The 14,762-nt window shown below is 53.0% G+C and overlaps 1 protein-coding gene across 1 annotated transcript in view; it reads left to right on the top strand.

The window, feature by feature from the left end:
- LOC130022480 (rho guanine nucleotide exchange factor 18-like) overlaps nucleotides 1-14,762 on the top strand; it is a 69,779-nt gene that overhangs the window by 40,005 nt on the left and 15,012 nt on the right. The window contains exon 2 of the mRNA XM_056113252.1: nucleotides 12,123-12,257. Within this exon, the coding sequence (XP_055969227.1) occupies nucleotides 12,123-12,257 (135 nt within the window). The remainder of the gene's footprint in view (nucleotides 1-12,122; nucleotides 12,258-14,762) is intronic.

Raw genomic sequence — 14,762 nt, 5'->3', positions numbered from 1 at the left:
AGGAGAGAAGGAAGGAGGAAAGGAAGTTTGAGTCAATGGGTTGCTGAGTGGGTAGGAAAACGGATGAAGAGATGGATGGACGGGGAAGGAAAGACGGAAGGGAAGGAAGAAGGAAAAGGGAGGACCGAGAAATAGTACCGCAGGCAGGATGCTTGTCGTGCACAAAACCAAGCCAGGTTTGGTCCCTGTAAACCCATGTGGTCCCCTGAGCCCTGCCCGCAGTGACTCCCTGAGCACAGAGCCAGGAGTAATCCCTGAACACTGCCACTGGGTGTGGTCCCCAAAAACAAACAAAAAGAAATAATAATAATAATTGCACTCGTAGGGGCCGGAGCAATAGTAGAGCAGGTGGGAGGTTTCCTTGCATGTGGCGGGCCTGGGTTTGATCCGCGATATCCCATAGGGTCCCCAGAGCACTGGCAGAAATAATTTCTGAGTGCAGAGCCAAGAGTAAGTCCTGAGCATTGCCAGGTGTGACCCAAAAATCCAGTAATAAGCGATTTGCTCGAGCGGGCCCAGTAACGTCTCCATTTTGAGACTTGTAACTGTGTTTGGCATATTGAAGACGTCACGGGGAGCTTGCCAGGCTTTGCCATGCGGGTGAGATACTCTCAGTAGCTTGCCGGGCTCTCCGAGAGGGGCGGAGGAATCGAACCCGGCTCAGCTGGCCGGTCGCTTGCAAGGCAAACGCCCTACCAATAATAATTAATAATTAATAATAATTACAATCATAAGTAGCTTTGACACACTATTTTTCCTAACTTACAAGATAATCATTTACCTTTTTTTTTTTTTTTTTTGCTTTTTTGGGTCACACCCGGCGATGCACAGGGGTTCCTCCTGGCTCTGCACTCAGGAATCACTCCTGGCGGTGCTCAGGGGACCATGTGGGATGCTGGGAATCGAACCCAGGTCGGCCGCGTGCAAGGCAAACGCCCTACTCGCTGTGCTATCGCTCCAGCCCCCCAATCCGCATTCTGAAAGGACTATCTGAGTAATAACTTTGCCATCATGAATCCCTCCTGCCCAGTGGACTCCCAGTGTGGACTTTTTTTTTTGGGGGGGGGTGGAAATCATACCGGCAATGCTCAGGGGTTACTCCTGGCTCTGCACTCAAGGACTCACTCCTGACAGTGCTCAGGGGACGCTATGGGATGCTGGGAATCGAACCCAGGTCGACCCGCAGTCCAAGGCCAACGCCCTCCCCGCTGTGCTATCGCTCCAGCCCCGATAATCATTTACCTTTATTTGGGGGTCACACCTGGTGGGGTTCAGAGCTTACTCTCAGCTCTGTGCTCAGGGATTGTTCCCAGCAGGGAACCAAGGACCTTCTGTGGTGCCAGGATCAAACCTGGGTGGGCCACTTGCCAGGCACGTGCCCTCACCCTCTGTCCAATATCTCTCTGTCCCAACAACACACATTTTGTTTCGGTTTTGGTTTGGGAGACTTTCTTCCTTTCTTCCTGTTTTGGCTTTTTGGGTCACATCCAGTGACACTCAGGGGTTCCTCCTGGCTCTGCACTCAGGAACTACTCCTGGCAGTGCTTGGGGGACCCTATGTGATGCCGGGGATCGAACCCAGGTCGGCTGTGTGCAAGGCTAACGCCCTCCCTGCTGGACTATTGCTCCAATCCCATGGGGCCCTCTTTCAGGGCTCAGTCTGTGCTCAGGAATCACAACCCCGGTGGGCTCAGGGGGCTCTCTGGGGTGCCAGGGATCAAAGCCAGGTCAGCTGCAGCCAGGGCAAATGGCTTCCCCACTGTCCCATCACCCTGGCCCAATCCATGTTCTTTTTTTATTTTATTATATATTTTTTTTTGCTGCTTTTCGGGTCACACCTGGCGATGCTCAGGGGTTACTCCTGGCTTTGCACTCAGGAATCACTCCTGTCAATGCTCAGGGGAACTTATGGGATGCTGGGAATCGAACCCAGGTCGGACTCATGCAAGCCCTACCCGCTATGCTATCGCTCCAGGCCCCCAATCCGCTTTTTTTTTTTTTTTGCTTTTTTGGGTCACACCCGGCGATGCACAGGGGATCCTCCTGGCTCTGCACTCAGGAGTTACTCCTGGCGGTGCTCAGGGGACCATGTGGGATGCTGGGAATCGAACCCAGGTCAGACTCATGCAAGGCAAATGCCCTACCCACTATGCTATCGCTCCAGCCCCCCCAATCCGCATTCTGAAAGGACCATCTGAGTAATAACTTTGCCATCACGAATCCCTCCTGCCCAGTGGACTCCCAGTGTGGACTTTTTTTTTGGAGGTGGGGGAATCACACCCAGCAATGCTCAGGGGTTACTCCTGGCTCCTCACTCAGGACTCACTCCTGGCAGTGCTCAGGGGATGCTATGGAATGCTGGGAATCGAACCCAGGTCGGTCACAGTGCAAGACCAACGCTCTCCCCTCTGTGCTATCGCTCCAGCCTCTCCAGTGGGCTTCCCTGGGAGCTTCTGCCTCTGGGTTCAGCTGGCGGAAACCCTTCCCCCTTCCCCCCAAGGCCCCCCAGGATTGGGGGTCCCCCATGCCTTGTCTCATTCCTTGGCTTCTTGAACTCCAGGACAGAAAACCCTATTTATAGCAAGATGCCTGGAAAGCCAGCGACAGAGAGGGGGGACGGGGTGGGGGGGGTGTACCCTACACCCCCACGGCTCGGGCTGGTTTCCTTTTCTTCTCACCCAAGAAAAGTTGGAAGGAAGGTCTGAGCTTCCAGCAAAGGCACCGCTGCCTGCCCCACCCTGCCCCCCTGCTGTCCCCCACCCCCACCCCGCCCCCACACCTGCCCGCTGGGGCCCTCAGGACAGTCTGTGCCCAAGGTCCCCCGCCTCCCCGCTCCTCCTGCCACTGTGAAGGAGGCCAGATGCGGGAGAAACGGGGAGGGTGGGGGCCACCCAGATCAAGCGTCTGTCCTGACGTGTTTATATTTCTAGCGAGACGAAACCCAGGAGCCCTGCAAGGCAGAGGAGACAGGAGTCTGCAGAGGTGGTTCAGGCACCAGGATGGGATGGGAATGATTGGGGGTGGGGTGGGGGACGGGGAGACCCGGCAGGCACTTGGTGAAGAAGGTGAGGTCACAGCAGGGTCCAGTGATCGAACCAGGGCCTACAGCATGGTGGACATTTGAACAGAGACCTCCCCCCAAAGCAAACTAATTTAGGACTGGAGCATAGCACAGGGCATTTGCCTTGCACAAAAATATAATTTTTTTTTTTTGCTTTTTTGGGTCACACCCGGCGATGCTCAGGGGTTCCTCCTGGTTCATGCACTCAGGAACTACTCCTGACTGTGCTCAGGGGACCCTATGGGATGCTGGGGATCGAACCAGGGTCGGGCCGCGTGCAAGGCAAACGCCCTACCCGCTGTGCTATCGCTCCAGTCCCTCCCTGCACAAAATAAAGTATTTGGGTTCCTGCTTTGGGGGCAGACTTTGGGTGTCGGGTTAGAAACATCCGAAATATGGTGGTGGGAAGATGTAATGGTGGTGGGGTTGATGTTGGAAAACTTAAATGTGATACGTTATTGTGAACAACTTTATTAAAATTAAATTTGAAAAAAAAAAGAAAGGGAGGGGGCTGGAGTGATAGCACAGCGGGGAGGGCGTTTGCCTTGCACTCGGCCAACCCAGGTTCGATTCCCAGCATCCCATATGGTCCCCCGAGCACTGCCAGGAGTGATTCCTGAGTGCAGAGCCAGGAGTAACCTCTGTGACCCCAAAAGCAAGCAAACAAACAAACGAACAAAAAAACCTTTAAGAAGAGAAGTTGCAGGGGGCTGGGGAGATAGCACAGCGGGTAGGGCGTTTGCCTTGCACGTGGCCGACCTGGGTTCGATTCCCAGCATCCCATAGGGTCCCCTGAGCGCTGCCAGGGGTAATTCCTGAGCGCAGAGCCAGGAGTAACCCCTGTGCATTGCCGGGTGTGACCCAAAAAGCAATAAATAAATACATAAATAAATAAATAAACAACAGAAGTTGCAGATTCTAAAGCCAAGAGAGAGGTTTTGGGAAGTGGTGGAAAGGGCTGGAACACAGACTTCACATGTGTGAACCCCAGGGTTCAAACCCAAGCACAGGATAATTTCCTGAGCACTGCCAGGAATAAGTCCTGAGCTCAGAACCGGGGGTAGCCCCTGAGAACTTTCTGCATGTGGCCCAATCCCCCAACCTGCCACTGCCAACACACACACACACACACACACACACACACACACACACAGGTGGAGAAGTAGCAGCCAGGTGAGAAAGAAGCACATAACAAAATAGAGATTAAGGATGAGCTGCAAAGATAGGATAGCCAGACGGCACTGGCCTTGCATGCAACGGACCCGAGTTCGATTCCCAGCACCTTCATAAGAATCCAAACCCTGCGGGAGTGATTCCTGAGTGCAGAGTCAGGAGTAAGCCCTGAGCACTACTGGGTGTGTCCAGCACCCCCCACCCTAAAAAAACCCACAAGGCAGCAAGAGATGAGACCCACGGGGTGGGGGGGGAGGCGGGGAGGGAAAGTAGAAGAACAGGATTTGTTTATCTGCAAACAATAGACGAGATCACAGGAAGGAATGTTACTCAACCTTAAAAGGAACTTGGGGCTGGAGCAATAGCACAGCGGGTAGGGCGTTTGCCTTGCACGCGGCCAACCCCGGGTTCGATTCCCAGCATCCCATAGGGTCCCTTGAGCACAGCCAGGGGTAATTCCTGAGCACAGAGCCAGGAGGAACCCCTGTGCATTGCCGGGTGTGACCCAAAAAAGCAAAAAAAAAAAAAAAAAAAAAAAAAAGAAGAAGAAAGGAACTTCTAGGTCAGACAGAACGTGTGCGTCTCCGTGACGTGACAGGTCCCAGATACAGCCGGAGAAGTCGGCAAGACCCTGGGTGCGACTTAATGGGGACAAAATCCAGTGGGAGATACAAGGTCTTGGCTTAGTCTATTTCTAGGGTGTCAGTCTCAACTGTGCTCAGGCTGACTCCTGGCTCTGCGCTCAGGGATCACTCCCGGTGGGCTTTGGGGGACCCCATGCAGAGCCAGAGATAGAACCGAGTGCAAGGCAGGCGCCCTACCTGCTGGGCTATCTCTCCAGCACCCGCCTTGGACTATTTTTTTTTTGGAGGGGGGAAGCAGAAGGGCTTCGACCACACCCTGCAGTGCTCAGGGTTTACGCCTGGCTCTTTGCTCAGGTGCGACCCCTGGTGGTGTTAGAGGAAACCTACAGAGTGGAGGGCTGGCGCTTCAAACCGCTGTTTTATCTCTCCAGTCCCTAAAAGATTTTTTTCTTTCTCTTTCTCTCTTTCCTTCTTTCTTTCTTTCTTCCTTCCTTTCTTTCTTTCTTTCTTTTTTTCTTTTTTCTTTCTTTCTTTCTTTCTTCCTTTCTTTCTTTTTTCTTTCTTTCTTTTTCTTTCTTTTCTTTCTTCCTTTCTCTCTTTTCTCTTCTTTCTCTTTTATTCTTTCTCTTCTTTCTCTCTTCATTTCTTTCTTTCCTTCTTCCTTTCTCTTTCTTCTTTCTGTTTCTCTTTCTTTTTCTTTCTTTTATTCTCTCTTTCTTTTTTCTTTCTCTTCCTTCCTTCCTTCCTTCCTTTCTTCTTTTTATTTTTCTTTCTTTATCTTTCTTTCATTCTCTCTTTTCTTTCTTTTTTCTTTCTCTTTCTCTCTCTTCCTTCCTTCCTTTTCTTTCCTTCTATCTTTCTCTTTTTCTTTCTTTTTTCTCTTTTCTTCTTCCTCTTTCTCTTGTTCTGTCTCTTTTTTCTCTCTTCCTTCCTTTCTTTCCTTCCTTCTTCCTTTCTTTTTCTTTCTCTTTCTCTTTCCTTTTTCTCTTCTTTCTCTTTCTTTCTTCCTTCCTTCCTTTCCTTCTTTCTTTTTCTTTTTTCTCTCTTTTCTTTCTTTTTCTTTCTCTTTCTCTTTCTTTCTCTTTTTTCTCTTTCTTTCTTTCTTTCTTTCGAAGGGGGGTTATGCCACACCCAGTGATGCTCAGGGGTTATTCCTAGCTCTGCACTCACGAATCACTTCCAGCAATGCTCAGAGGGTCATATGGGATCCCCAGGATTGAACCCTGCTAGGCTGTGTTCAAGACAGGTGTCTTTCCTACTGTCCTGTCCTCCCGCCCGACAGTTTATGACCTGCATGTGTTGAACATAATGGGTCGGAGACCCTGGATTGGATCCTGCCCCATATGCTCCCACCAGCACCTTGAGGATTGGTTCTAAGTGGTTCCGGGCCTTGCTGGATTCAACCATCGTATCATCAAGCCTGAATATCCAGACTGCGTATCACCAGGAGTGAGCCTTGGGTCCACTGAGCACTGCACAGGAGTTCCTTTAAAAACAAAATGGTTCTTGGGGCTGGAGCAATAGCACAGCGGGTAGGGCGTTTGCCTTGCACGTGGCCAACCCGGGTTCGATTCCCAGCATCCCATATGGTCCCCTGAGCACCGCCAGGAGTCATTCCTGAGTGCAGAGCCAGGAGTAACCCCTGTGCATCACCAGGTGTGACCCAAAGAGCAAAAAAGTTTCTGGAGGCTGGAACGATAACACGCAGCCGACCCAAGTTCAATCTCCAATAACCCATAGGACCCCCCACCCCCCGAGCACTGCCAGGAGTGATTCCCTGAGCACAGAGACAGCACAGAGTCAGCCCTGAGCAATGCCAGGTGTGGCCCAGAAACAAACAAGGAAACAAAAAACTGGGTCGGGGAGCAACAGTACATCGGAGAGGGCATTTGCCTTGCACACTGCTGACCTGGGTCCAATCTCCTGCACTCCATAGGGTCCTTCAGTCAATGGTCCTCCCGTTATTCATCGATTTGCTCGAGCGAGCCCAGTAATATCTCCATCGTGAGACTTGTTGTTACTGTGTTTGGCATATTGAATACATCACAGGTAGCGTGGCAGGCTCTGCCATGCGGGCGAGATACTCTCAGTAGCTTGCTGGGCTCTCCGAGAGGGGCGGAGGAATCGAACTAGGGTCTGCCATGTTGGCTGCATGCAAGGCAAACGCCCTACTGCTGTGCTATCGCTCCAGCCCCTTCAGTCATCACTAGGAATAATTCCTGAGCATAGAGCCAGGAGTAAGCCTTGAGCACTGAGCAACTGCAGGGTGTGTCCCCCCCACACACATATACAAAATAAAATTTAAAATTAAAAAATAGTTAGAAAAAAGACTAGGAGTTGGGGCTGGAACAGCACAGCAGGTAGGGCGTTTGCCTTGTACGTGGCAGACAAGGGTTCGGTTCCCAGCAACCCATATGGTCCCCTGAGCACCACCAGGGGTAATTCCTTCGTATAGAGCCAGGAGTGACCCCTGTGCATCGCCGGGTGTGACCCAAAAAGAAAAATAAAATAGGCAAGGGGAGGATAACCTCTTGTCTTGCACGCATTCAACACTGCGTTCAGGCCCTGGCAGTTAAGGAGATCAGGAGAGCACAGAGCCAGGAGTCAGGCCTGAACACCACCGGGTATGGGCCCAAACCAAAAAACATTTAAAAATCAAAATAAGGGGCTGGAGCAATAGTACAGCGGGTAGGGCGTTTGCCTTGCACGCGGCCGACCCGGGTTCGATTCCCAGCATCCCATAGGGTCCCCTGAGCACCGCCAGGGGTAATTCCTGAGTGCATGAACCAGGAGTGACTCCTGTGCATCGCTGGGTGTGACCCAAAAAGCAAAAATAAATAAATAAATAAATAAATAAATAAATAAAAGGTTGAGGATGTAGCTTAGTGGGTTTGATCTCTGGCCGTGGTGCCAGGAGAAAGGCAGGTCGGGATAAGCTTAATGTTGTGCATATTTTCGGACAATAAAAGAAGGGAGGAACCCAGTGCTGGGTGAGTGAGCACCCAGGAACGAAGGCCACGCCCTGCAGAGCTCTTTCTTCCTCATACCAGACTCCTGTGGGCACCACTCTGCACCCCTGCCAGCCTCCACCCCTAGTTGACCTCCAGCTGAGCTTAGCGCTGGTGGGGGATTTTCTGCTGCTACTTGATTTTTTAGCTGTTGTTTATTTTGAGGATTCCCACCTGGCTATGCTCAGGGTTTTTTGGGGTTTTTTTTTTGCTTTTTGGGGGGGGTCACACCCGGCAATGCACAGGGGTTCCTCCTGGCTCATGCACTCAGGAATTACCCCTGGCGGTGCTCAGGGGACCCTATGGGATGCTGGGAATCGAACCCGGGTTGGCCGCGTGCAAGGCAGACGCCCTCCCACCTGGTCCTGCCAGTCTCCTCCCTTGGCTTTATTTATTTATTTTTTACTTTTTGGGTCACACCCGGCGATGCACAGGGGTTCCTCCTGGCTCTGCACTCAGGAATCACCCCTGGCGGTGCTCAGGGGACCCTATGGGATGCCGGGAATTGAACCCGGGTCGGCCGCGTGCAAGGCAGACGCCCTCCCCGCTGTGCTATCTCTCCAGCCCCTGCACTTTTTTTTCTTTTTTTGCTTTTTGGGTCACACCCGGCGATGCACAGGGGTTCCTCCTGGCTCTGCACTCAGGAATCACCCCTGGCGGTGCTCAGGGGACCCTATGGGATGCTGGGAATCGAACCCGGGTTGGCCGCGTGCAAGGCAAACTCCCTCCCCGCTGTGCTATCGCTCCAGCCCCATATGCTCAGGGTTTTACTTACTCCTGGCTCTGCACTCAGGGATCATTCCTGGTGGGGCTCAGGGGGGGATCAAACCTTGGTCAGCTGCGTGCAAGGCAAACGCCCTCCCCACTCACTGTTCTGTCACTCCGGCTCCTACTTCTTCTAAAGTTTTGAAATTTCCCCACCTTGAGCATTTACTGGGTCCATACAGACGGCCCCTGGCTGGGAAGATAACTGTGCCCTGCTGGAGATAAAAAAGATATCAAAGGGCCAGAGCAATAGTACAGCGGGGAGGGCGTTTGCCTTGCACGCGGCCAACGCGGGTTCGATTCCCAGCATCCCATAGGGTTCCCTGAGCACCGTCAGGGGTAATTCCTGAGTGCACGCACCCAATCCGGGCATCCCATATGGTTCGCCAAGCACCGCCAGGAGTGATGCCTGAGTGCAGAGCCAGGAGTAACCCCTAAACATAGCCCGGTGTGGTACAAAAAGATTTAAAAAAAAAAATGTCGAGATTGGGCTGATTCCAGGCCCGAGAGACAGCACAGCGGAAAGGGCACTTGCCTTGCAAGTGACAGTCTTGGGTTCGATCCCCAGCATCTCATAGGGGCCCCCAAGGCCTCTCCTGGAGTGATCCTTGAGTGCAGAGTCAGGAATAAAGCCTGAGAACTACGGGGTGTGGCCCCAAAACAAACACAGAAGAAGAAAGAGAAAGATTGAGATAATACAATGATAGGACTGCCAGCTGGACTAAAATTCAAGTATTCAAATACTTTTTTTTTTTTTTAGGGTCACACCTGGTGATGCTCAGGGGTTACTCCTGGCTCACGTACTCAGGAATTACTCCTGATGGTGCTCGGGAGACCATGTGGGATGCTGGGGATCGAACCCAGGCCAGCCCCTCAAATACTTTTGATCACTGTTCAATAACTGAGTGCGAGGGGGCTGGAGCGATAGCACAGCGGGTAGAGCGTTTGCCTTGCACGTGGCCGATCCGGGTTCGATCCTCAGCATCACAAATGGTCCCCCGAGCACCGCCAGGAGTAATTCCTGAGTGCAGAGCCAGGAGGAATCCCTGTGCATAGCCAGGTGTGACCCAAAAGGCAATAAATAAATTTAAAAAAAAAAGAACTGGGGGCTGGAGCAATAGCACAGCGAGTAGGGCATTTGCCTTGCACGTGGCCGACCTGGGTTCGATTCCCAGCATCCCATATGGTCCCCCGAGCACCGCCAGGAGTGATTCCTGAGTGCAGAGCCAGGAGGAACCCCTGAGCATTGCCGGGTGTGACCCAAAAAGCAAAAAAAAAAAAAAAAAAAAAAGAACTGAGAGAGAGAGGGGAGAAAGAAATGTCTCTGGTGAAGGAAGGCGGGTGTTGGAACAGGGTATGATTGAAATTCAATCATGAGCAACTTGGTATCTCATGGTGATTCAACTAAAAAGTGGGGCATAAAGAAATAAGTTGCATGTAAAATTTTGCAGAAAAAAATTTTAAAAATATTTTCTTTTGGGGGGGGCACAACCGGTGATAACTCAGGGGTTATTTCTGGCTCTGCACTCAGGAATCACACCTGGTAGAGTTCATGGGACCCTATAGAATGCCAGGGATCAAATCCACATGCGAGGCAAAAGCCCTTTCTGTTCTACCATCACTCCAGCCCCCATGGGTCGCCTATTGAGTGCAAAAGATTTTTTTTTCTTTTTGGGTCACACTGGCCATGCATAGGGGTTACTCCTGGCTCTGCACTCAGGAGTTACTCCTGGAGGTGCTCAGGGGACCATATGGGATGCTGGGAATCGAACCCGGGTCGGCCGCGTGCAAGGCAAACACCCTACCCGCTGTGCTATCTCTCCAGCCCCAAGAATTTATTTATTTTTATTTTTTTAATTTTTATTTTTTTGGCTTTTTGGGTCACACCCGGCGATACACAGGAGTTACTCCTGGCTTTGCACTCAGGAATCACTCCTGGCGGTGCTCAGGGGACCCTATGGGATGCTGGGAATCGAACCCGGGTTGGCCGCGTGCAAAGCAAACGCCCTACGCGCTGTGCTATCTCTCCAGCCCCAAGAATTTGTTTTTTTTTTTAAGGCAAGTGTCCTCAGGCTCAAGTACAGTTGAAAGGGCTTTGCCCTGCACCCCACCCGGGTTTGATTCCCATTGTCCACTGTGGTCCCCTGAGCACCTCCAGGAGAGCATCCCGAGTGAAGAGCATCTCCAGGTGTAATCCCCAAACCAAACCAAAGCAAAGAAATAAAGGCAATTGTCGTGGTTAGGAAATATAGCCTGAAGTAGCAGAATGATGGGGCTGGGGTGGGGGTGGGGGACGGAGATGGGGAAGAGTAAATGTGCCAAGAAAATTAAGGAGCGAAAAGAAAATTAAGGAGAGGAAGGAAGAAGGAGCCTTCTTGGGCTCCTGATCTGCAAGGTGGGGTCACAGTGCCCCCTGGTGGAGCCACTGTGGGATTGAAGCGGATGTAGGTGTAGTCGGGGGCGGGCACATGCTGGGGTTTCAGCACCCTGATGGCTTCAGTGTCCACATGTGTTGGGCTGGAGCAGCAGGACAGCAGGTAAGGTGCTGGCTTTGCACGCGGCCGAGCCAGGTTCTGCCCCTGACACAAAATATGCCCCCGCTCCAGCCCTGCCAGGAGTGATCCCTGAGCCCAGAGTCAGGAGTTAACCCTGAGCACTGTTGAGTGTGTCCCCCAAACAAAACACAGAATTTGTGTGCTTATTTGTTTTTGTTTTTTGGGGGGAGGGGACAACCAGCGATGATCAGGGGGTTACCCATGGCTCTCCACTCAGAAATTACTCCTGGTGGGTGCTTGGGGAACCAGACGGGATCAACCCAACGTGCCAAGCAAGCGCCCTACCCAGTGTACTATCTCTCCAGCCCCAAAACAAAAAGGACAAGAGGAAAAGCACCTTTTTTATACGCAGCTGACCCTGGTTCAATCCCTGGCACCATATATAGTCCCTTGAGCACCACCAGGAGTCACTCTTGTGCAGAGCCAGCAATGGGTCCCAGGTACCACCAAGAGTGGTGCAAAAATCAATAATAATAATAATAGATAATGGTAACCTGGAGAAAGTCGTGTAGCTTGCGCCTTGCACGCAGCTAAACCCAGTTCAATCCCGGCACCACATAACATCCCCCAGCACTGGGGGCTGGAGCAATAGCACAGCTGGTAAGGTGTTTGCCTTGCATGCAGCCAACCCAGGTTCGATTCCCAGCATCCCATATGGTCCCCCAAGCACCGCGAGGAGTAATTCCTGAGTGCATGAACCAGGAGTAACTCCTGTGCATCGCCGGGTGTGACCCAAAAAGCAAAAAAAAAAAAAAAAAAAATCCCCCAGCACTGCCAGAAGTGATCCCTGAGCACAACAGAGCCTGGAATAGCCCCTGAGCACCACCAAATGTGTCCCGGCAAAAAAAAGGAGGGGGGAGCACTGAGCCTAATTTGCATAAAAGAGGACTGAAGACTGGGGGGGTCTATATCCAGGAGCCCCAGAATTCATGCCCGGCGCCAATGCCTTCTCCTCTCTCCTCTTCGCCCTCCACAGGAAGATGCATTCCCAGAGCACACGCTTGGGGAGAGCTTGGAAGACCTCAGCCTGGACTTGGAGGCCCTTAAGGGCAGCGAGTATCTGAAGGACCTGAGCTTCGGGCTTCCCCTCCCTGGCCAGCCGGAGGGGGAGGTGCAGGGCCCCACGCCCGGCCCCGAGACACCCGGAGGAGGAGCGAAGCCCCGCCCCAACCCGTCCGGCTCTCAGGGAGTGCAGCGGAGGCGGAGCTGGGAGAGACCCCGGAGCTGCTCCTCGGAGACTAAGAGGAGGTCAGAGCCCACCGAGGCCGGGACCATCCGGGAAGGGCGGGGCTAGGACACGCCCACCAATAGGGGGCGAGGCAGGACACGCCTACCAATAGAGGACGTGGTTAGAACACGCCCATAATAAAGGGTGGGGCTAGGACACGCCCACCAATAGGGCGTGGCGAGGCACGCCTACCAATAGAGGACGTGTTTAGAACACCCCGTCAATAAGGGGCGGGACTAGGACACGCCCACCAATAGAGGACGTGGTTAGAACACGCCCCTCAATAGAGGGCGGGGCAAGAACACGCCCACCAATAGGGGCGTGGCGAGGCACGCCTACCAATAGAGGACGTGGTTAGAACACGCCCATAATAAAGGGCGGGGCTAGGACACGCCCACCAATAGAGGACGTGATTAGAACACGCCCCTCAATAGAAGGCGGGGCTAGAACACGCTCACCAATAGGGGCGTGGCGAGGCACGCCTACCAATAGAGGACGTGGTTAGAACACGCCCATAATAAAGGGCGGGGCTAGGACACGCCCACCAATAGAGGACGTGATTAGAACACGCCCCTCAATAGAAGGCGGGGCTAGAACACGCTCACCAATAGGGGCGTGGCGAGGCACGCCTACCAATAGAGGACGTGGTTAGAACACGCCCATAATAAAGGGCGGGGCTAGGACACGCCCACCAATAGGGCGTGGCGAGGCACGCCTACCAATAGAGGACGTGTTTAGAACACCCCGTCAATAAGGGGCGGGACTAGGACATGCCCACCAATAGAGGACGTGGTTAGAACACGCCCCTCAATAGAGGGCGGGGCTAGAACACGCCCACCAATAGGGCGTGGCGAGGCACGCCTACCAATAGAGGACCTGGTTAGAACATACCCGTCAATAAAGGGCGGGTCTAGGACACGCCCGCCAATAGGGGCGGGGCTAGGACATGCCCACCAATCGAAGGCGGGGTCGGAGCCAGAACACGCCCACCAATAGAATACGCCCTTCTGGGAAGAACGGGCACGAGATAGGACCTTCCAGGGTGGGTGGGGCCAGGACACGCCTACCAATAGAGGACGTGGTTAGAACACGCCCTTCGATAAGGGGAGGGGATAGGACACGCCCCCAATAGGGGCGTGGCGAGGCACGCCTACCAATAGACAACCTGGTTAGAACACACGTGTCAATAAAGGGCGGGGCTAGGACACGGCCGCCAATAAAAAGCAGGGCTAGGACACGCCCACCAATAGAAGGCGGGGTCGGAGCCAGAACATACCCACCAATAGAATACGCCCTTCCGGAAAGAATGGGCACAAGATAGGACCTTTCAGGGTGGGCGGGGCCAGGACACGCCTACCAATAGAGGGCTGGGCCAGGACACGGCAGCCAATAAGCGATAGTATGCAAATAGAAGGCAATAGGGGCTGGAGAGATAGCAAAGAGGGTAAGGCATGTGCCTTGCACGCGGCAGACCCGGGTTCGATTCCCAGCATCCCATATGGTCCCCTGAGCACCTCCAGGAGTAACTCCTGAGTGCAAAGCCAGGAGGAACCCCTGTGCGTTGCCAGGTGTGACCCAAAAAGCAAAAAAAAAAAAATAGAAGGCAATAGAAGGCGGGGTAGGAGCCAATAGAAAGCAAGATTAGATAGAAAGCAAGGCTAGGATACACCCATCCGGGAAGGTCTGGGCGTGAGCTGTGCCCTTTCGGGAAGGGCGGGGCGAGGACACGCCCACCGTGGAGGTGGGGCCAAAACACGCCCACTGGGAGAGGGCAGGGCCGTGGCATGCCCACCCGGGGAAAATCGGGCTGGGACAAGCTGTCAGCCCCTCCCTTCAATGGCATCTGTGTCTTGGGTGTGTGCTTGTGTGTGTGTGTGTGTGTGTGTGCTTGTGTGTGTGTGTTTGTGCCTGCTTGCTTGCTTGCCTGTGTGTTAGGTACCGTGATTTACAAGACTGTTCTTTTTTTTGGGGGGGGGGTCACACCCAACGTTGCACAGGGCTTACTCCTGGCTCATGCACTCAGGAATTACTCCTGGCGGTACCCGGGGGACCATGTGGGATGCTGGGAATCGAACCCGGGTCAGCCGTGTGCTAGGCAAACGCCCTACGTGCTGTGCTATGGCTCCAGCCTACAAGACTGTTCTTGATAGAGGTTTTTTGTTTGTTTGTCTTGAGTATTTTTTTTTTCTTTTTGGGTCACACCCTGCGATGCTCAGGGGTTGCTCCTGATTCCGCACTCAGGAATTATTCCCGGCGGTGCTCAGGGAACACTTTGGGATACTGAGGATCAAACCCGGGTCTGCCGCGTGCAAGGCAAACAGCCCTTCTGCTTTGCTTCCGCCCCTCTTGATGGAGTTTTACGCATGCAGTGTTCCAACACCACATTCC

Source organism: Sorex fumeus, unplaced genomic scaffold, assembly GCF_029834395.1.
Source record: "Sorex fumeus unplaced genomic scaffold, SorFum_2.1 ptg000019l, whole genome shotgun sequence".
Taxonomy (NCBI): Eukaryota; Metazoa; Chordata; class Mammalia; order Eulipotyphla; family Soricidae; genus Sorex; species Sorex fumeus.
This window is presented reverse-complemented; position numbering and strand designations above follow the sequence as displayed.